This window comes from Hemitrygon akajei, chromosome 26 (genome assembly GCF_048418815.1).
Source record: "Hemitrygon akajei chromosome 26, sHemAka1.3, whole genome shotgun sequence".
Taxonomy (NCBI): domain Eukaryota; kingdom Metazoa; phylum Chordata; class Chondrichthyes; order Myliobatiformes; family Dasyatidae; genus Hemitrygon; species Hemitrygon akajei.
The window spans coordinates 28,245,146-28,268,528 of record NC_133149.1 but is presented as its reverse complement, the minus strand read 5'-3'; the positions used below and the strand labels follow the sequence as shown (position 1 = coordinate 28,268,528).

Here is a 23,383-nt window from a genome sequence, read left to right as displayed (position 1 = left end):
TGAAAACTGGGGAGGAAGTTTGTCTTTCAGCATGACAGTGACCCAAAGCACACCGCCAGAGCAACCATGGAGTTGCTTCGAATGAAGAAAATTGATGTCCTTGAGTGGCTCAGTCAGAGTCCTGACCTTAACCAGATCAAACATCTCTGGTAAGACCTCAAGATTACTGTCCACTGCCACTCTCCAACTAACCTGGCACAGCTTGAGCAATTTTGGAAGGAATAGGCAAATCTTGCTCCAGCGTGTTGTGTAAAGCTAATGGAGACTTAGCTAAAATAACTACTGGCTGTACAGCTGGAGAGGTGGTTCAACTGTACCAAGCAAAGGGGGATGAATACTTTTGTACTGTTTACATTTCAGTTTTTGAATTTTTAGTTTTTCATCTTAACAATTTTCCACTTTTTGGGTTGTACTGTGAAAAGAAGGAGTATGTGATTCACAAATAAAAATTCTCAGTTAAATTGATCAAAATCCCTGGTTGAAATACTCATTTATGTGAACAAAGGGTTGGGGTTGAATACGTTTACAAGGCTAATAATTATGCGGCTAATAATTTTAAAATTGTTTGAATTTACTTGAAAGACTTTAATGAAAAGGTTTAGCAAAAAATGTCATTAGAAGCATTAATATATTCAATTTGTTTCAATTCTCTTTCAGCTCGCTGTAATAAGGAAAGCTTATTGGCCAAACCAGTTGCAGGAATTTTTAACCTTCACTATTTGGGATGATTGTCACTTCAAAGTTTTAATTGTAGTCAATTTAATTTTTCTACATGGTTATAAACAACTGTCAGAAACAATCATAAATGGACCCTACCTTGTACGATTATATGCACCCGAGTTGTCCTGGGATGGTTCCGAGTTTGAACTGAGCAAGTGTAAGGGCCTTCATCGTACACATCCACGGACATTATCTGAATGCTGTATTCTGTTTTGCTGTTTGTCACTAAAACCACTCGAGGGTCTAGTGACCACTTGTCCTTCCCTGCGTAGAGTATGCTAGAGCGATTCAGCCATGCCACACGTGTCACACCAATGTCAATTAAGCACCTAAAACGAAATCAGGAAAGAAAAACAGGACTTTAAAAATGGAGACATGTGGAAAATATCAAAACTGCAACACTTGTAACAAAAGTGCAATTTTCAAAATGGCATTGATGCTGAACCTGAAAAAAATTAACTGTCCCACATTGATACCGCCTGACCTGCTGGATATTTTCAATATTTTAACATTTAAAAAATAATTTATCACTTCTCAGATTAATATATTGGCAGCATAAGGAATCCCATTAAGAGGCAACACAAGGCTTAGTTATTCTTCACTATACAGTATTGCTAAAATCATCATGATTTACTTATGGTTGGAAGAAGTATAAAACTTTCCATCCAATGGAATCATCACACACAGGATTGAAAGAAAGGCTCTCTCAAGGGATAAATAGAAAATATGCAGGTCAGGCATTTGTAGAAAGAAAAGTCCATTTAACGGTAATCTCATTCCTTAGATATAATCAAGTCCATCTAAGTTTTTAATTACTTTTTCCTCCAAAAACTTGCAATTCAAGTTCTAAGTGCCCTCAAATGGATGTTTGATACCAGTCCAAATGAGCAAATAATTTTCTGGATTTCTTAACCAATTACTCACAACTTTTGTTAATTTTCAGAGCGGAGCTGGTACAAGAAAGCATATATTAGAATATTAAATTCATATTAAATCACAGAGGGGAAATGAAGATTGTATTAATACAGAGGGCAAAATCTAAAATGAAAAGTGAAATTGACTATTTGCTCAAAAAAATCAATAAGAATTAAAACCTGTGGGACTGTGATTTATGAAAGCTAGATCTAAAATACAAGAAAAGATGTCTAGCTATAATGAAGGCAATGCTGTTAAAACAGGTGCTGACTGAAATAGACAGCTCTGGCCTACGGTGTTGAAGGTTTGTCCATATCCAGGACATAATTATATTGAAGTAAAAGTCCACTACTGATATTCCAACAATGCACAACTGCCGCGGTATCCTTCTGGTTGCAAGCAACCAAGAATAATCTTCTCTGAACATTATCAGTTCAATATATTTGAAAAAGAGCAAGGTATTTTCTCATGCAATTTAAAGTCAAACAACATACTTGCAACGTTGAGATTCGGAGTGCTTAAATAAGCAGCTGCAGCTGACTGAACAGCACCAAATTCAAAACTAAAGTAACAATGGGTGCCACCGATTTCACAGATGCATTTTACAGTAAGTTATAGGCCAATGCTTCATGTACAGACCTTTCATATTTGGGAAATGTGAACTGTCTGGCATTGTTAACAGGATCAGGATAAGGAAGGAGACTTGTGACTGGAAAAGGCTGAATAGACCTTGGGCGAGTCATAAGTAAACGTGTTAAAATTATCTACAAACAAGATCCAAATGAACAGCAGAAGCAGAAAGAGAACATTGATATGAAAATAATAATCTGCCAGAGGTTGAATGAAAAGCAGATGGTTAAAAGGTAGAATTATATTACTATTGAACAATTGGAGAAAACACATTAAGGATAAACAAAATTAAAACATTTACATGACAGAAAGAATGTGTGTGAAGCTGATAAGGTGCACAGAGGCAGGCAGAAGCACAAAGCACTGACAAAGCAGAGCAGAGTATTTTATGACTGGTTGATGCCATGGTCCCAATAATTGAGCTCATTATCATTGGATAACCTTCTCACTATTGACATCTTGATTTTCAGCCAAATCATTCTAAGGCATAACTAGGCTTAATTTGTAAGACATTAAATTGCAAAATGGAGATCTAGAAACTGTAAGTTTGATTCCCAAATGTCACCTGGCACAAGTGTGTAGTTGTGGGGGTAGGTTAACATGAATTCCAGATTGTGCCTGTACAATTCATGGATGCCAGAAGTGGGCAGATAGTAACACTGCTTCAGAGCTCAGCTAACACCTTCTCAGAGCTAACATCGTCTCCACCATTCAAAACTTGGTTTATGTTCACCAGAGGAAGGACACCCTACCCCACTTCTTCTTGTAAAGTTTAACGGTGGTTGGCAGACGAACATAAGGTGCATTATGCCATCTAATGAGTTGGAGTGTTGAGTGAAGAGTCAGGAAGTGTACCCACCAAATTCTTCCCCACCCCACAAAAGAAAACTCAAATAATATCAAAAACTATGACGCTTTTCAGAAAGTCGAATCACACTTATATACTTTACAATAGCAATGATCTCCAAGCAAACTTTTCATGTTCAACTGTGTCTGTCCCAAAGATCTGTTTAGCAATTAGAGGTTTCTTTCGCACCTCTTAGGAACTGCATTTAAACAATATCTGCTGCACCATTTCTTGACAAGTACACTGCCTACAAATGCCTGTATCATACATATTAATTCTGAACAAGAAATTGTTCACCCTAGAACGTCCAATGCATAAATGTGTAAGTATTACTACTTCCCTCCTTTTATACCCATCTTCCAGCTGAGTTCCACGAACCGTTGAATTTTATATAAGTACTGTCCTTTCTTTTCTTTACTCCAACTTTGTTGCCACAGTGATCAACTAAACTTTTAATTACGGCTTTCACCTCTCATTTAGGCAAAGGCACCATGACATTTATATCATTAATTTTAAACATTCTTTGGCTAGAACGTCTGCCACCTCATTTCCATCAACCCCAACATGGCCAGGTATCCATATGACCTAAATCTTGCAGCCTCAACCAACATTGTCCAATCTCACAGAGAATGCCTGGCCTACAATTTGAAATACCTATTTTAGTAGATGTCAAAACCAAGAACAAATCAGGACACAGAAGTACACTACATAATCAGGGTATACTTCTTCAAACCATTCCAAAGCTAAAATGATAGAAATCATCTTAGACATGAGCACTGATAGTTTGTCTGATAATGTTTTCTTAATTGTCACCTGAAACTTTGGAGGATAAACAGAAACACCTGATCAACTTATCACTGGACCTTTTGAGCTATCTGTATATAGATAGGTAAGAGGACATTTGCTTTACATACAGTATATTACTGAATTCCCTATGCCACTGATATGCAATCAATTTTCATCTTGAACTTTATTTGAAAGCTTAAATCAACCACAGGCAAAGGGGGGAACCACAGAGGGGCAACAGAAAGGGGTACACTGGGACCATATTCCACATTAAATAACCCAAAATGTTTGTGCCCATTTATTTCCCACCCACCCCACCCTGTTCAACAGCACCATTTGAAAGAGCTATCAATCATTTTCAAGTTGCTAATTGATTTCTACTGGCAGTTATTGTGATCAAGCAAGTATTTTGTGCTTTCTGTAATTGTATATACTACAGAGAGTGGTGTGACAGATGAAGAAAGACATTGCCTTGACCTCAAGACTTCTGCACAAATCAATCACTCAGATATATTTGCACTGAAAATAATCCTTCTACAACATAATAATACCAGGGGAATAAACAGAGAACACAGAATAAGACAAACTATAGAAGAGAGAGAAAGCACAGGCTGGAAGAGAATGGGAAACAATGTCTTTCAGTTGGAAGCCATTTCTGCTTAGGTTATTGTAGAAGGAACCTACCTACAGGAAGTTCAGTGCAGATCAAGGAGTGAGGTGTCTGCATTTCAAATCAGAATGCTCTTCTCAAAACCTACCACCTGTTCTAACCACAAAGTACCTCCTAATTAATGCAGGCTGGCTTTAAGTGGTGGCAGTCTCTCTCAATGTGGATCTCTTGCCAAAAATGGTATGAAACTATTTCACTGGCTGCACTTTGCAGTCATGTTAATTAGCAACCAGCATCAAGTTGGAGGGGTAAAAAAAAATGCCAACAGCACCAATTAGTTTGCACCACACTACTGCTGTTCCCTTGGAGGTTGTGTAACACTACCACTTTGTCAAAATCAACAAGAATTAATTAAGTCTGGCACATTCCTCATATTCTTTCTTAAGCAGATATATTACGGCTGATTTGTCAAACTGCTCTGGACTCAATGTTGTCCAGCTCCATGAATACCAATAATCACAACAGGAATGCCAACAACAATCAATACAGCAGGAAAGACATTTGGCCAATAACTTATTAGGGTCATCACTGAAGCTACAATCTAAGCACTGATTCAACTTAACTCTCAATTACATTCGTTAGCTAATGTTGCAAGCCCAACATTCAAGAAAGCTGAGCATATATTGAATATTCCAAGCAGCACTACAGTCTATAATGTTGTTTCTTATAATTAGACCATCAAACACTTCAGTTACTTTTATATATGAGTACAATTGTACTTCAATGTTGCTTCCTTAATTGCATGTCTTAAATGTCAACTGCAGTATAAACCTGTTCAATTGGGTGATTGTGTTATGGATAACATTTATACATTTGAACATAAACTTCAAGTTTATTTTCTTGAATCCTAGTCCCAATGAGTGCACTGGTAATTGCTTTGCACTTTCCTGAGACATATAACTATAGAATGAGATATGCAAAAGCTTTCCAAATCAACACAGACAACAGCTGTTTAAAGACACAGATGCTGGAATCTGGAACAAAAAAACTGCTGGAGGAACTCAGCAGGGCAGGTAGCATCCATAGAGGGAAATGGGCCGTCAATGTTACATGTAAAGACTGAACTCGATGCAGGGTCTGAACCCTAATGTAGACTGTCTTCTAAAATTTGTACCTGGCCAACCGAGTTCCTCCAGCAGTTTTATTTCTTTGCTCAGATGCATTTCAGACTCAACAATTCCAACACTGGAAGGGAATAAAGCAAGGACCAGAGGCAAGAACTCATTCAAACTCAAGTTCAAGGATGCCATGTTTCACAAGCCTGAAAAAAAGTGCACGTTTCTAATCAAGAACCAAACAGACAGGGGCAAAGTGACCAAACCTTCCTCCACTTCACCCAAATCAAACAATGGGCCACTTGATCATACCCTGTCCTCAATGCAGACTTGATGGAGATAGCTTTGAAGTAAGTCCTCTCTCTAGAAGGGCCAAAAGCAGCCTTGAAAACACAAATTCTCTTTATAAATGTTGCTTCTGCTGTCTACAAAAAAAACAGAAGCAGCCATGAAACTGCAGCACATTTGACACTTGACTATCAGACCATGAACAAATCAGTGACAGTAATCCACTTGGCCTTTCACTCTGTGCTGTTATAGAACCAAAGAACATTACATCACAGAAACAGGCCATTTGGCCCATCTTGGCTGTGCCGAACCATTTTTCTGCCTAGTCCCACTGACCTGCACCTGGACCATATCCCTCCATACACCTCTCATCCATGCACTTGTCCAAGTTTTTCTTAAATGTTAGAAGTGAGCCCACATTTACCACTTCATCTGGCAGCTCGTTCCACACTCCCAACACTCTCTGTGTGAAGAAGCCCCCCCCAATGTTCCCTTTAAACTTTTCCCCTTCAACCCTTAACCCATGTCCTCTAGATTTTTTCTCCCCTAGCCTTATCATACCTGTTCTTCTTGCTTCATTTTTTCCCCAGCATCCCCACATGCTGTCATAATGCCTGCAACATCTATCTCTAATTCTTGTTGTTTGCAGCTGCATTCTGTGAAATCACCCATAGGCAAAAAGCAGATCAAGGTGATGTGCACAATGAAGAGCAGTCCCATTGATTCAATTCATAAGTCTCTCATAATAACTAACATCCAGCTCAATAAAACTGCAGCTATTTTGATCTTCAATTCTTCAGTCAAATCTGGACCCAAAGCCAATTCACAATTTCAGTCAGCTCACCCTTAATTGAGGAAATATCTGACTCAGTCCCCCACTGAGGACTTCATTTTCCTAAGCCAACCATCCACAAACACAATTCCATTTGCAGATGTATCTTTTAAATCATTCTGCATTGCCACAGCTGCTTTGTACGATTCTTGCTGAAAACATTTATGTCTCAATGAGATTTCTACCTTAATGACAGTCTGTCTATAAATTACTTAGTCCTGTGGCTTATTCTTTAACCATTTGTCTTTCTTTCATGATTTTGCAAATACTAAATCACACAGGAAAGAAGACAGCTGCACAGACATTTGTGTCTGTACCATTTCTTTGAATGAGCTATCCAATTAGTCCCACATTTTCCCTACATTGCCTTCAAGATCACTCCATTTCTCGTTCACATCTTGTTTCATTTTGAATATTCTCTACAGCAACAAATAACATTCTCCTCAGTCTTTCTGTATTTTTTTTACCAAGGAGTAAATATACATTCTGTCAACATTTTAATTTGTGACTTGTATCAGCAGCTTGTCGTCCCTGTAGTGCGATCCCTTTTAAGTTTAAGAGGGTGACACAGTAGCATCGCGGTTAGCACAATCATTTTACAGCACCAGTGATCGCCGATCGGGGTTCAATTCCCACCGCTATCTGTAAGGAGTTTGTATCTTCTCCCTGTGACCATATTTCCTCTGGATGCTCCGGTTTCCTCCCATATTCCAAAGACACAGGGTTACGAGTAGGGTTAGTGAGATGGTGACACTTGCAGGCTGCCCACAACACATTCCTTGGACCGTGTTGGTTGTCAACACAAGACAACACATTTCACTGTCCATGTGACAAATAAAGCTAATCTTTAATCTTTAAATAATGATCACTCTGCCCTCTTAGTCTGATTATGAGTGCTAAACATGGCACCATGTTTCAAATCGTGGTTCACCATTTACTATAGGACAATGCTCTGTCTCAGCCTAGACCTTTTCAATTCTATTGAAGCTGCACTTTGCCCCATTTTCTTCCAGAGTTCTCAGATGTGGTGGTGAAAACAGAACATCAGCTGTGTGCTTTTGTCAAATTGGCTGAGAAAGTAGCCAATTTGACAAATATTTAAATAACTTAAATAACTTGCAATTCTTTTTTTGAGCAGGAGATATTCTTTTATGTTGTAAGTTACCTTCAAACTGCTGGACCATCTGCCTCACTCCATTAGTTCTGTTTCAACTTTCCCCTTATCAAGCTAAAATGACAGGCCTCGGTAGCCAGAACATGTTGCATCATATATAACAGTAGTTCAAATTCAGATTTACATCGATTTAGTACCTCACATAATTTCTGGTTGATTATTCATTGACATTAGAATGTTTTCTGTTAACATTTTCATTATTACAGTTATTCCATGATTTGTATTTCTGTGCGCATTTCCAATGTTCAAAAATAAGATTTACTGATCACATTAAATGGACACCTAAAGCTGTTCAGCTGTAGAAACACGATATGACTTGTAATACTTGAAGCAATTTCAGGGGGAAAAAATCTCATTATTTGGTTTAATGTTATATGCCAAGTGTTTTGGAACTATCATTTTTCTAAGTATAACTAAAGGCTTTCCCAAAGGGAATTCCCCTCCCACTTTTAACTTATGTTTCTGAAGTAACAATGAACTGTTGCCAGGGCTAGTCAGATTTATCAGCACCACACACACCAGTTGGTAGATCCTACAAAAGAACACCTATGGAGCTTTTGTAACTTCAGCCGGCTACCGCAACCAGTGAGATAGATTTAAGGTGTAAATACAGATACAAAATAGGAAACATGGTAACCAATATGCATAAAACAAGTTCCCACACAAAGCAAGAAACATAATGATCACCTAACCTGTTCAGAGAGTTGACTGAAAGCTACCCATGTCCTTGCTCAAAATGGTGCTGGGCATCTGTTTAAATTCAGGACAGACAGGGGCTTGCTTTATCTAAAATTTACCCCTCCAGAAACTCCCTCACCATTGTTCAGGAGTGTGAGTCTGCAGTGATGCGAGTATTACCACTGGTCCACAGCTGAGAGGCTTGATTTTGCAGTATGTACTGAGGGTCAGAGTCAGTTAGCAGAGTGGAAAGCACTTTATGCCTCATCTTCTGCCTTTCTCAACATGCACCATGAAGACAGAGCCACCACTTCACTCACATACTCTTCCTCTTCACACTTCTGCCACGATAGCCTGTGGGGTGACATCCCAGGCAGGGATGTAGTGACATGTTTTTTTGCAAAACTGGGCAAAAGAAATTCACCTTCTACATCAAAGGAAACATACAGGACAAGAAATTGGATTTCAAAACCCAATGCCTTGATTTTATAATACAAGTTTGCAATGTAGTTTCTAAATATCAAGATTTAGGGCAAAATGTGCCTTTCAGAAAAGTTGATTGATTTTTCTCCTAGGCCCTTTGTGGGGCTCAAGCAGAGAGGAGCCTCAATACATACAATGGAGTCCATTGCACACCTAGAAACCAGCTCCATAATTTTTGTTGATGCACCGTTAACCCAAGAAATGTGAGAGCAAGTCATGCTATGATTGTGAAGATCCACTTCAGCTGGGCCTGCTTCACCACTGATAGGAGACCTACAATAGTTGGTCCTGAGCTGTGTCATTTCAGTTACGTGACATAAATTCCTTCATGCCTGGTCATGGCAGTTCACCCTAGGCCCTGAACAACCATTTCTCAACTGGCTGGAACTGCACCCCTGCTCCTCTGCCAACCAGTTGCAGTCTATCTCCTCTGCCAAAATCCAGCCCAATCCTCAATTTAATCTATCTCTCAGAGATCTGCTCACCCAAATCCAATTTATCTGCCCCATCATTCTCCAGCCTGATTTCCCTTACATCCTGAACACTGATTCTAGCTTGACATCACCATCCTAATGAGAATAACTAATATCTAGTTCAATAAAACTGCAACTAATTCAATCTTCTATGAATAGCATTGGTCCCTTGACATTCTTCCTTTCATCTTAACTGCTGGCTACCATCACAAACATGTATATGATCCCCAAGGTTACAAATACACTATTCCTGATGGTGCAATACACTATTCATGGTCCCAAGGCTTACTGTTTTCCTACACATGCACCACCATTGCAGAACATGCAGAAGAAAGGAGATTGAATGAAGCAAGCATGCAATATTGTCCCCAACCCCATTACAAAATTTTGCAGAGGCATCTCTTGAACAAAATGTTCACTGCCTATACAATATGCTTTAGGCACGAGGTAATTTCTAGGGGAAAACCTTTCATTCCCACTGCTGCCTTTAAGGAGTTTGCATGTTCTCCCTGTGAATGCGCGGGTTTCCTCCTAATGCTCTGGTTTCCTCCCACGTTCCAAAGACATACCAGTCAGTAGGTTAATTGGTTATTGTAAATTGTCCTGTGATTAGGCTAAGGTTAAATTGCGGGTTGCTGGACTGCACGGCTTGAAAGACTGTAAAGGCCTATTCTGCACTGTAGCTCAATAAATAAATAAACAAACACTTCACCCTCTTGAACAACAAAAGCCAGATGTCTTCAACCAATTCTTATTCAGCTCATTATGTATTTTACCACAGCTGTTGCATGATCAACGTATTCAGCTCTCATTCATTCATTCAGGTGCCTTGCCGTTCGGCGTGGGCGATCATGTCTCTCCATCCATCATGGTCCCTGACCCTCCGAGTTGTAGTTGTTGCCTCCGCTGTTTCTAACCATGATGTTAATCCATCTATCATTTTCATTCTCTTTTCTTTTTCTGCTTCTTTTTCCTTCCAGCTTTCCAGTTGTAATGTCTCTCTTCACATGATGTGTCCAAAGAATTTTGATTGCCGTTTTCTGTTTTTTTTTTAAGTAATGTATGTTTTGTTTTTGTTCTCTGTAGAACTTCTTCATTGGTTATCCTGTCCATACATGATATTCATAGCATTCTTCTGAGGAACCACATCTCTGCTGCATTGATTCATTTTTTCCATTGCATTTGTGATGGTCCATGACTCGCAGCTGTACATCAATATAGGAAGAATGCAGCAGCTGAGAGTTCTAAGGCGGATGTCAATTGCTATTTTCTTGTTCGTTAGAATGTTTCTCATTTCTGTAAGTGCTGTTCTTGCCATTGCTATTCTTGCTTTTATGTCTGTTTCGCATTTGCCATCAGATGTTACCCATGATCCAAGGTACTTGAAGTTGTGAACTTGTTTCAGGATTTCTTTTCCTAATACGATCCTACAGTTTGGGATATCAGGTTTCTTTGATATTACCATTACTTCAGTTTTCTTTTTGTTTAAGGTTAGGCCAAGTCTTTCGCTCTCTGTGTTGATGGTAGATACTAGTTTCTGTAAATTTACTTCATTGTTTGCTATCAGTACTGTATCATCCGCATAGCAGAGGTTGTTGATATTGTGTCCTCCTATACTTATTCCAGGTAGGTCTTGTGTGGTTCTCATGATGTTTTCACCGTACAGGGAGAACAGGTCTGGTGATAGAACACAACCCTGTCTGACTCCTCGCTTTATTGGCTGATATTCACCAATCTTGGTGTCTATCCGTATGGCTGCACTTTGTTGCCAGTAGAGATTCCTGATTATTCTTAGATCTTTTCCGTCGATATTAATATCTTTAATCATTTTCATGATGACCTGGTGTTTCGCTGTGTCAAAGGCTTTTGTGTAGTCAATGAAACAGAAGTATAGGACTTGTTGTACTTCTATTGACCTTTCGATAATATTCCTGAGAATCTAAGTGGCATTTGATGTTCCCTTGCCTCCGACAAAGCCGCACTGTTCTTCACTGATCTCTGGTTTAATTCTGTTTCTTATTCTGAGCATGATGATTCTAAGTAGAATTTTTGTGAGGTGGCTCATTAAACTAATTGTTCTGTGTTGTCCACACTGTTACACCTGGTTTCTTTGGCAGTACAATGAATACTGCCTTTAAAAGATCTTCTGGTACTTTGCTACTGTTGTATATTCTATTCAATAAGATTGTTAATTTCTCTACACCAAAATCTCCTAGCGCTTCATACAGTTCAACCAGAATGTTATCCGGTCCTGATGATTTCCTCTTTCACATTTTCTTCAGAGCATGTTCCACTTCTTCTTTCAGTATTGCTGGGCCCTCGTTGTTGCCAATATCAAAGTTGTCCTCTCGGTCTTTGTCATCATATAGGTCTTTGATGTATTCTGACCATCTTTGCATTATTTTTCCTTTTTCCATAATTGTAGAACAGCCCTTTGCTTTTATACATCCTGTTGTTGCCCCACTTTTCTTCTGATTTGTGACCTCTTTGATCTCATTGAGCATACATTTGCTGTTGTTGGTTTTCTGCAATTGTTTTATTAACTCACATTTGTCCTTAAGCCACTTTTCTTTTGCTTCCTTGCACTTGGTTGTTATCTGTGCATGCAAGGATACGTAGGCTTTTTTGTTTTTCTTACATTTTCTTCTTTGTTCCATAAGATTCAGAATTTCTTCTGTCATCCATTTCTTTTTAGCTTTTTTTCTGTTGTTTGGGAATCACCTTTTGTGCCGCTTGCGTTATGCTGTCTCTGAGGTTTTCCCATTGCTGTTCTATGACAGTGATGTTTTGTAGAGCCTCGAATTTGTTCTTCACTGTTATTTGGAATTCATTTTTGTTGTCACTGTCTTTTCTCAAAAGTCCCAAATCAGCTTTGGCTCTACTCTTGGTCTTTTAAGCTTTCTGAGACTCAGATACAACATGCTGATTATTGTAGCAGTCTGCACCCGGATATGTTTTGCATGATTTTAGAGCATTTCTATACCTTCTCCTTATAAGCAACTAATCATTCTGGTTTCTGGTGTTATCCCCTGGACTCTTCTATGTCCATAGTTTTCTCGGGTGTTGCTTGAAGACGGTATTACCAATTATATAATTTTTTTCTGTGACCCATGTAGCTAGTCGTTCACCTCTCTCATTTCTCTCACCTATGCCATAATGCCCAATATTGTCCTCATGTTTAAATTATAATATTGAAATTATAGTATTTTACTGTAATTTTTTTCTGAAAACCAATTGTAAATGTCCGAGCGCTTGTTGCTGTCCCAACACAGCATTACTTCAATCAACCTTGAGAGGCTTTTCTATTAATACAGTTAGCAAGAACATCCTTTGCAGTGCTTTTTATTCTCTGACAAGAAGCACTGTGACACTTCTGTAATCTTCCAGCTCCTCAGAAAGTCTTGAGCTGCAGCTTTGCATTCACTTTATAGGTTGCATGACACATTACAACTGAATGTGAATTCTTCCCCTGAGACTCAAACCTTCAGCCTAAAATGAGCTTAAGTGAAAGACAACTGATAAAAGGTATTCAGTCCATCTGCTCATCCAACTAAAGTAGCCCCACTCCACTTGGTAATAATGTTGCAAATGGTTCTGAGATTAGTTTATTGTCAAGCTATCTCAATAAACTTTTCTTTAACTTTTGAAGATATATTTTATTTGATTTAGATTAGTTTATTGTTATACGCCCCAGGGTACAATAAAATTCCCTGTTCGGGTGTAGCTTACAGAGTAAACAGTATTTTATTTCATTTTTATTTCAGATCACTTTAAGCCAATGAAATTCTGCAATTCAAACTATGTTTTCAGTCTAGAGGAAGATTTAATATAATTTGTAAACCAGAGGTAAATGAATTTAGTATAAAATATTGTTCTTTACAAAAAAATCTTTTATTTGTTCTGTGCTCGCTTATAAACTTGTCTAGTTGCTATATTGTTTATGCTTTATATTAAGATTTATTTCCAAATACAAGCACAGCAATTCTTGGAAAAAATCAGTCCTAGGAAGGCATTCTCAATTGTCAAGGAACAGACATTATGAAGTACTTCACTGGAACCACTAATTACTTACCTTAAGGTCTCGGCAGAAAAAAAATCAAAGCAAACTACAACTAGGAAAATATAAACTAAATGAGAAACAGTTAATATAAATAGTGGAAAAGTAAACATGTATCACAATAAAATGAATGGCTTTACTAATAAAAAGGCCTTCAGATTATTTAAAGTAAAACCTTTATAAGCATGTAGTCAGCCGTCTATCACAGCAAATATGAAGCAACAATATTGTGCTGTCAGTAGTTCACAGCTGAAACTGTTGCAGAATTGGGCTTGAATTGATAGCAGAGACATGGGCCATTATCTGTTGAGTTCTAGCTTTACTAATCTCTCTAAAATACAGATTTAATTGATTTTAATTAAAAAGAGAACACAATTATTTAATATTTCACACACACACACACACACCTGTCCTGCCCACTTCTACACCAAAATATTTATCGCTACGTGCAGAGAGAGACAGCCAGCCACATGCTGCGATTCTTAAAGAGGCAGGTGTCCAATATCATATAAGCCACCAACGCCACACTACTTTCCACCCACCCCCCGCCACGCCCACACCTCTTTCTCTGGTAGAATTCTAGCTGCGCAACAAGAAAGATTTGGAACAGAGCATTGATAGTTTCATCCCATACGTGGATGCGGAACAGTGAATAATCCGGTAGCACTACAGCTTTACAGAACCAGTGACCCATGTTCAACCTAGACCTCTGGTGCTGTCAATTTAGAGTCTGTATATTTTCCCTTGATGCTTTGCTTTCTTCACACAGCCCAAAAACATGACAGGTTATTTGGCAACTGTCAAATACCCCATTAGTGAAGGTAGATTGTAGACATGCACAGATAAGTTGATAGTTAACTGAGAGGGAACAGGTAATCTGGTAATATTAAATTGATTGGATAGTCTACATTGTTAGGAAATACAAAAGTATGAGGTATCTGTCATGCTGGTTCAGTCAACCTGGGCTTGATGGAAATTGGATATTAAAAGCTACAGATGTCCAACTTCAATCTGTTCATCATTCCCAACATATTAATACATGGACAAGTTTAAACATACAAATCCACCCAATAATTCCTCACAATTTCTCTTGTTACAGCAACACAAATGCATGATCGTTAGTTCAACAGAATTCTGGTCTTACTTAAATCAAGAAACACTAAAGACTATTGTCACAGGAAGGCTGCTTATTACAGAGGTTTCCCATGAGTCAAGCAGTGAAGCTTTGTTTATATAGCTCATTAAAAAGGAGTAAGCATCGGACACAAAACAGTGACCCTGACATACTCTGCTGTCCTTGGAAACTAAATAGAAAAATTTTAGCACAAAGCTATAAATTTGTCAAACATTTATTATTCTGGTTTAGACCCCAGCTGGTCCCAGCAGTAGAGTGGCACGTTGATAAACTGCTTGGCTTCTCATTTTTAACAACCTCTCTAAAAATATGTAGATTCAAACTGACACTAAGCCATTGCACACAGGCGAACTATCACCAGGCATAAAAAGGCACCTTGAACACCAGATAAGAATATCAATGATCTTAATTTCCCCTTTAACTGTTATCTTCTCACAGTATCCTAAGATAATTACTAACAATTAAGTTACAAGTTCTAGTCTTGTTCCCTTTCTCTGCCCTTTCCTTGCTGAAGATTCATCTGTTTTATATGTCCTACATAGTCTTACCACCAGCCTTAACATTGATCTTTAGCTATCCTACCAAAAGATACTGAATTCAAAGATCTACATTTTACTTAGCTGCCAATAAAATCTCTCGTCTCCAGCTCAGCCCCTGACAAATTCTATCCTATTTTGTTTTCCACAGCCTTATTCTTTCTTCATTCTCACCATCAGGCCTGCCATCCTCATAGATATTGCTGCTATTTAAATTCTTACCTCAAATTTATCCCTAGGACTTATTTCTCAACTGCCAGGTCCAAATCCTACATGTGAGAATTCACTTCTGAAACTTATCCATACCTCTCCCTCTGTTATGTAACTCCTTCACTGCTGACCAAACCTTATCCCACCTCCACAATCCATCTCCAGGGGTGGTTGACAACTAGCATTGCCCAATTATGAAATTCCTGTGAATTTCACTAAGTTATAAATCTCAACAAATATAGCTTGAAACAAATAAGATCCTGAATGGTCCTAACAGGGTGGATAGAGGGAGGATTGTTTTCCTCTTGTGAGAAAACTAAAGAGTTACAGCTTAAAATAAAGGATTGGCTAGTGAAGGAGAGATGAATTTATTTATCTCTCCTCTCTTCCTTAAAGACTTGTCCATAGTCTTGTCTATGTTTGAGAATCATCACCTCAATGTGTGTGTCTATGGACTTGTCAAGAATACCATAGCTTGATGTTGATGTAAATCAATGGGCCAAATGCCTTCCAGTGTGTCATAGAAGATTAGCAAGCTGATCAAACACATGTCTTTCATTTTTCAATCTAACACTGTGGCATTATAACTACAGAGCCAACCTTCCACATTTAATAAAATTAGAGTAAGAAAAAATGAACAGAGGTGGCCACTTTCGCCTTTAGCCCGCTCATCCATCCATAAGGCCAAGGCTCAATGACCACATCAATTCTGCATTCCTGCTTTATCTAATACCTCTGGATTGCCTTAGACTCAAAGATCTATTTATCCTAATCTGAAATACACTCAGTGCAAAGAAAACCACTGCCTCAAGGAAGAAAGTATTCTGCTCATTCACACAGCAAGCGTCCATGACAAGGAAGAGATATCACTGACATACTGCATGGTTTCATTAAATCTGGATGTGTTTTTGTTCAATTGAATGCGGTATCATGGCTGCCTCAGCTGGCTATATCAGAAGTTGGGGCACTGAACAGCAGCAGGAATCGAACCCAGGTCATTGGTACTGTAAAGTGTTGTGCTACTGAGCCACCCTTAATAAAACAAAAACAGAAAATGCCTGAAATGTTCAACGGATGAGACTGCATCCGCGGGAAAGGAAACAGATTCAAGTCTTTAGGAAACATTTTAATGTTCTGCCATCATGGAGCAGAAGATGAGAAAATGCAGTTAGTTTTGTGCCCCTACCACAAGAATTGGTTTCAGATGCTGTTGCATAGTCCCTGTGAGCATTGCCTGTAGCTTTCATATGTACCTTTAGCATGAGGTACAGTTTAATCCCTCATTCCTTGTATCCAATAGCAAAGCTGAATGCTCATGCCAAACCTCTTTGTGAAAAACAGATCCCTCGGATCCCCTTTAAGTGTCCCCCCTCTCACCTTAAACTTGTGCTCTTTCGTTCTGGATTCCCAACTAGGAAAAATATTCTAACTATCTACCCTATTTATGCCTCCACAGTTTTCTAACCTTCAATAAGCCTACCCCTCTGTTCCAGTGTGAATATTCCGACTACTCTCCATTTGAGGCAACATTCTGGTGAATCTCTTCCACGCTCTTCCTTTTTGCTACCACATCCTCCCCATGTTGTGGTGTCAAAAGTTGTACACAATAGTTGTAAACAATAGCTTGACTAAAGCTGATGATTGGCTCATGGAACAGAAAGAGTTTCAGTTGATCAGATAAAATTAATCAGACTTCTGGGAGAGATACCTTCACCAGCATTCACAAATCCACAACACCAACATCTTGAAGGGATAAAAAGGAAGGGCATCACACAATGTCTCAGAATGTTCAGAAATCAATGATACACCAAAATCGGTTATGATTTGTACACTTTGTACACTCTGTACACTTTCTAAAGGGGAAGTGTGTGTGCAACAGGTGACCCTACATTACAAGTCTGTTTTCTTAGAAATAACCTGTATCACTATGTTCTGTAACCTGAAGCTCCAACCATCTACACACTTATGTTTATTTATTCATTTTGTCCATATAGATTCCATGACAGTGAATTTTGTTCCATATCATAAGTTTTTGGGTTGTGATTTGTGAATTCTATCAGGGTGGACATTTGTAACCAGACAGCTATAAGGCAGGGTATTCCTGCATATGCATTTTCATGCTAAGTGTTTGTGTGTCTTGAAGGCTGGTACTTCTGAGGAGTGATGTGGCATGTGTAATTATGACATCCTATATATAGCATGCTTCAGACAGCTGACTATCGACTACTGTTGCAAATGTCCGTGTTTCACTGATCATCTGTGCCTAGTTTATGTAATACTCCACAGTTCAACTAGAATAAGTACCTGAAACACTGAAAGAATGATGTGATAGGTAAGTGTTAAAACGCAATACTCCTGACAGAGATCAGGCCAGAAGCATATGGCATGCTGACAAATGCTCTCACACGCACAAGAGAAAAGATGTCTTATTTAATGATGTTGTGAAGAAAATGGATGATTACTGCGATCCAACAGCATTAGAAATTGCTGAAAGCTATAAGTTTAGAACAAGGTGCCAAAAGCAGAATGAGATAATTAGTGAGTGTCTTGTTTCTTCAAAAAAAAACTCTTTCAAAGCAACTTCAGTGCCTTTTCACGTCTTGCGTTATTCAACAGATTAATAAATTCAGTCAAAGCTGAAAACATAATATCCAAATTTGGAGGATTGTTGTGTGAATGGAAAAGCATTCAAAAGAGATAGAGGATGGGGCAGCATGGTAGCACGGTGGTTAGCACGACGCTTTACAGTACCAGAGACCTGGGTTCAATTCCCACCACTGCCTGTAAGGAGTACGTTCTCCCTGTGACCGCATGCGTTTCCTTCGAGTGCTCCGGTTTCCTCTCACAGTCCAAAGATGTACCAGTTGGGAGGCTAATTGGTCATTGTTAAAGGTGAGCATTAAATTGGGGGATTGCTAGGCAGCGTGACTCAAATGGCTGGAAGGGCCTACACAATGCTGAATCTCAGTAAACAAATAAATAAATGTTGTGAACCAGACGTAACTATTCAGCTTTAGTCTAAAGTCAGGTAACCAATCATAAAATGTAGTAATGAGAACAATTCTGAGAATTGAAATTCTCATGAAATTACTTTAATTCTTAAAGGTGTTGATTAACAACCTAACCAAAGCATAGACAAGTGAATTGAAACTGTTGAAGGCTATTCATTAATGAGTCAAAACAGTAACTAGTAAGATTGGCTATACATAGTTAACTGAGAACACGATAAAACTGAAAACTTATTTCATACAATGAATTGCATTATGGGGGTTCAGCAGACATAAATAGTCATCCAGCATTGTACTGACCCAAGAAAGAAAGCCAACTTTGACAGGGGAAGTAGTGGCTCTGACAACTCAAGATGCATTAAAAGAATGGGTTCAGAGCTAATGCTTCAAATTCCACCCTGACACGTGGCTTGAAAAATCTGACAACATGTTTGGAGATTGCTTCACTGCCATTAGAGTGAGCACATTTGCATCAGATCTGATGCAAAGTTGGTTTTCTTCTGGTCTAAAGCAGCCCCTCATGCTCTTTAAAAAGAGTCAAGTTGAGAACAAAGTAACATCCTTGCAAAAATAAAATGGAGTTAGTGGGCCGTGCCAACAAAGGCTGTGCCAAATGTAGTTCAAACCATGTGACAGCGTGGAGATTACCAGTCACACTAGATAACGAACAAGGTCCATAACACATTTTATCTATAGAGCTTGTAGGATCAAAGATATTTACAAAAATGGACCTTGCTAATGCCAATGTATGAGAGTTTAAAACATCCACGCATTTAAATACTGGCAAAAAGAATTTGCAGTACCTCATCATCAGCACCCATAAAAAACTACATGTGGACAGCATAACTCGACTGAAACTAATAAACTCTTGCAAGGAGTTGGCAATTGCTCATGTACATAGAAGAATAAAAGTTAAAGTTAAAGGGAGGGTTCAGCAGATTCCATGAGCACCAGATAACTAAGGCTAATTACTGGATGTCTTTATAGGTTTTTTTCATTAAATATGTACATTGAGATGATACTTATATTCCCCTGTTGTTTAAAAAAATATGGGGGGGATGATGGGGGGCAACGATGGGGAGAGAAAAGTCGATCTCTCCAACTATGTGCATATCTATATTACAATTCTATTGGTTGGCAGAGTCACGTGGTATACCAACTCCGCAAACAATGTAAGGATTTCACAGCCATTCAGGACTACAACATTGGCAAAAGATTTCAGCACATAAATAGTGTGCTGCCTTGCACATAATTCATTCATTCCTTGTATATATATTTGGTATGTCTTAAAGCATTCTGAAGACATTATAAATCCCAAGTTCCTGGATCATCTCCACTCATTCCCATCTGTAATGTTTAACCTGATAAAATTATTTGCCGTTGTTGGTTGATGCAGGATCATAGGAGAGAGCATATTAAGCCTTTTCTAAACAAAATGTTGTCCAAGAATATAGCCTGTTTACCCCAACATGCTGCCATTTTAGCAAATTTAGCATTTCATTTGCAAAATGGCACAGTTCCTGGAGAGCACATTGTGCCAACAAACTTCACAATTAGAGAACAAAATATTAATAGTGAGATCAGAATCAGGTTTATTATCACCGGCATGTGTCATGAAATTTGTTAACTTAGCAGCAGCAGTACAATATAATACATGATAATATAGAAAGAAAAAAAAAATAAGTAAATCAATTACAGCAAATATATAAGTTGTATAAGATAAGGTTTCTGTCATCATCTAAGTAATCTACATCCTAGTATAAGCCAAGGTGTGTATTTTTTCCAGACCTCTTTGTCATTTCTAATGTTCAAGGTATCACAAGGTTTCTTCCTGAGCATTAAACATTTTGTTCCTAACTAGCACTTTATTTAAATTGCACTGAACTGAAGCAATATTAATTGATTTACAGTATTATGACATGGGCATAGAGAAAGTCTATTTGACCAATATTACGTGGGGTGATTGATAAGCTCATGGCCTATGGTAGAAGGAGATGAGTTATACAGCTCTCGTTGCATACACGTGCAGCTCAACTAGTTCAGTGATTATGCAGAAAGTTTGAAATTAATAACTCATTTCCTTCTACCTTAGGCCACAAACTTATCAATCACCCCATACCGTCTACCACTTCTGGACGTCCAAGACGCTGACATCTACAAAGAAAGGATCCGGATGCTCCCCGACCGCTGGACTACGTGCGTAAACGTAGGAGGGGACTATGTTGAAAAATAAATGTGCTAGGTTTTCTAATACTGTCTTCTTCTACCTTAGGCCACGAACTTATCAATCACCCCTTGTAACTTAAACAATAATGGTTTATTGATGATCTCAGCTGCACTTCCAATTACATTCAATGAAGTACAAATATCCAAATATGATTTAACTTGGTTTTGGTGCCCTCTGTACTCATTCTATTAAAAGTATGTTGTTCCAATAGAAAATGTCAACTTTTGTCTCCTTTTAGTCAATCAAGTCTAGCCACACTATATGTCTTTTGAGCAGTAGGTAGGCAGAGCAATAGCTGGAAATTTAACCTTATTGATTCTTTTGTTAACCCAGGATGGTTTTTTCATAAACTGTTTAGCAACATTTCAGAACATTTTAGGCCAATCCTTCAAACACACTGCCATCATTATTTCATTATGGCTTGAGAAGCAGTGTTGTGAATTAGATCCTGAATAAGAAAAAAATCTTTCGGAGCAACCGATATCATTATGTTTTTTTCATCCTGTTTCTGACTTTCCAGATCAACACTGCATTTCTGTTCTATTTCAAAAGGGAGCTATAAAGAGAAAATAAGAGAATTTTGAGCCAAAAGTGTCGGTTAAATTATCTAAAACCTGAGACAATGTTTAGGTCACATGTTTGAACTCTTGCGCACATATGGCTACTCACACCCACATGCGCAACGTTGTCATAGGTATCACCTTTCGGACCAATCTACAAGATTTGTGCATTTACCCAGCTGGCATAAATCGTGTCACTGTTGCAAGAAATGCAACAACCTCTAATCAAAACTTTTATTTCAATCAAGGTCACTAAAGCATCATAGTGTTTTCCCATCTATACTGTTTCATATTGTAGTTCTCCAGAAAGTCAAAAACAATTCCCTGAGCATTCATTATTTTAAACCTAAGATTTAAAGAACCGGATATGATCACCAATGCCAAGACCACCATTTGCCACCCAACTCTAACTGTTCTTGTGAAGATAAAAGTTCAAAGTACATTTATTATGAAAGTACAGATATGTCACCACATACAAATCTGAGATTCATTTTCTTGCAGGCATTCACAGTAGATACAAGAAACACAATAGAATCAATGAAAGATCATACCCAACAGGGCAGACCAGCACCCAGTGTGCAAAAGACAATAAACTGTGCAAATACAAAAAGAAAGAGAAAAAAAAGAATAAATAAATAAGTGATAAATATCAAGAACGTGAGATGAAAAGTCCCTGAAAGTGAGCCTATAGCTTGTAGGAATAGTTCAGTGATGGGGTGAGTGAAGTTGGGTGAAATTATCCCCTCTGGTACAAGAGCCTGATGGTTGAGGGGTAATAATCATTCCTGAACCTGGTGATGTGGACCCTGATGTGCAAAGGAGATAATATTGACTTGTTGCATCACAACCTGGTATGAAAACACCAATGCCCTTGAATGGAAGAGCCTACAAAACGTACTGGATACAGCCCAGTCCATGACTGGTAAAACTCTCCTCACCATTGAGCACTTCTACATGGAGCAGTGTCGCAGGAAAGCAGCATCCATCATTAAGGATCCCCAACCATCCAGGCCATGCTCTCTTCTCACTGCTGCCATCAAGAAAGAGGTACAGGCCAAAAGCTTGAATTCTGATCTGTTCATGGAGAAAGGGCTTGAGAATTCCAGGTACCAAATCTCCAAATTGCTCCTGTAAACATGATGGTTCAATTATGCTTCATATCAATGGCAAATCTGAGATCACTGGGTGGATGTGACAATGGCAGTGCCATTGAATCTCAAGGCCAAGTGGGTAAAGAATGAAAGCATTAGCAATCATCCCCATTTCTCAACTCATGCTAGGGACAAGATGAAGTAGCTACAGATGTTAGGCTAGCACACTTCCGCAAAACTCAGGGCCACATAACTATTTTCCAATTATCTTATTCACCTTTCTTTGCACTTAATACCACCCCAGTCAGTGTCTTGCCCCTCTATTGATAGTGTGCTGACCATGGATATTATGCCCTAGCTACCACATTGTTGGTGCAAAGAAACGCAAGCCAGGGCAGTACAATAAGGAGAGCAAGTTGTTGCCCATGCAGCTGGTTTCCCTTCTCCTTGTAGCTGATGAATCCAAAGAAACGACAGAGACTGATACAATTGGGAACCGGTGGCATCGCGGGAGTTGCCAGTCAGCATTCAACTCAGTGTAGGACTGCCTTAGGAACTCCTGCGTTGGACTTCTCCTTGGGAGCCACAAGATGGTGGAGGTTTGAAATCCAAGTTTTCCTTCCCCTAAATGAGCTGCCAACTGCAGTTGACGAGCCCCATCTACCCGGAGACTTGTTTTAAGGCCCCAGGGACCTACCTTTGCCCCCTTCTCCTGTCAGTAGGAATGATTCTACAGGGCTTAGTAGCTGAGCCACAGGTGAAGCCCAGGAGCTGGACTTGGTTGTCAGAGGCTACTTGAGACGCACACCATTTTGAGCATTTAGTGGGTTGTGGGAACTTAACCCCACGAGCGCCTCCCCCACTCCACAGCAATGCCAGCCTTAAGGAACCCAGTCAGTAATAACTTTCATGAACATGAATTTTACAATGACTCCTTGAAGGCTCACTCAACTAAATTCTGCCCTGATTATGAGAGAATCACTTCTCTGGAATTCTGCTCTTTTCTTC

General features: G+C 38.8%; 1 protein-coding gene across 9 annotated transcripts in view; it reads right to left on the bottom strand.

The window, feature by feature from the left end:
* opcml (opioid binding protein/cell adhesion molecule-like) overlaps positions 1 to 23,383 on the bottom strand; it is a 2,143,861-nt gene that overhangs the window by 587,263 nt on the left and 1,533,215 nt on the right. For all 9 annotated transcript variants that reach the window (XM_073029750.1, XM_073029746.1, XM_073029745.1 and 6 more), the window contains one exon: positions 817 to 1,049. In XM_073029750.1, the coding sequence (XP_072885851.1) occupies positions 817 to 1,049 (233 nt within the window). The remainder of the gene's footprint in view (positions 1 to 816; positions 1,050 to 23,383) is intronic.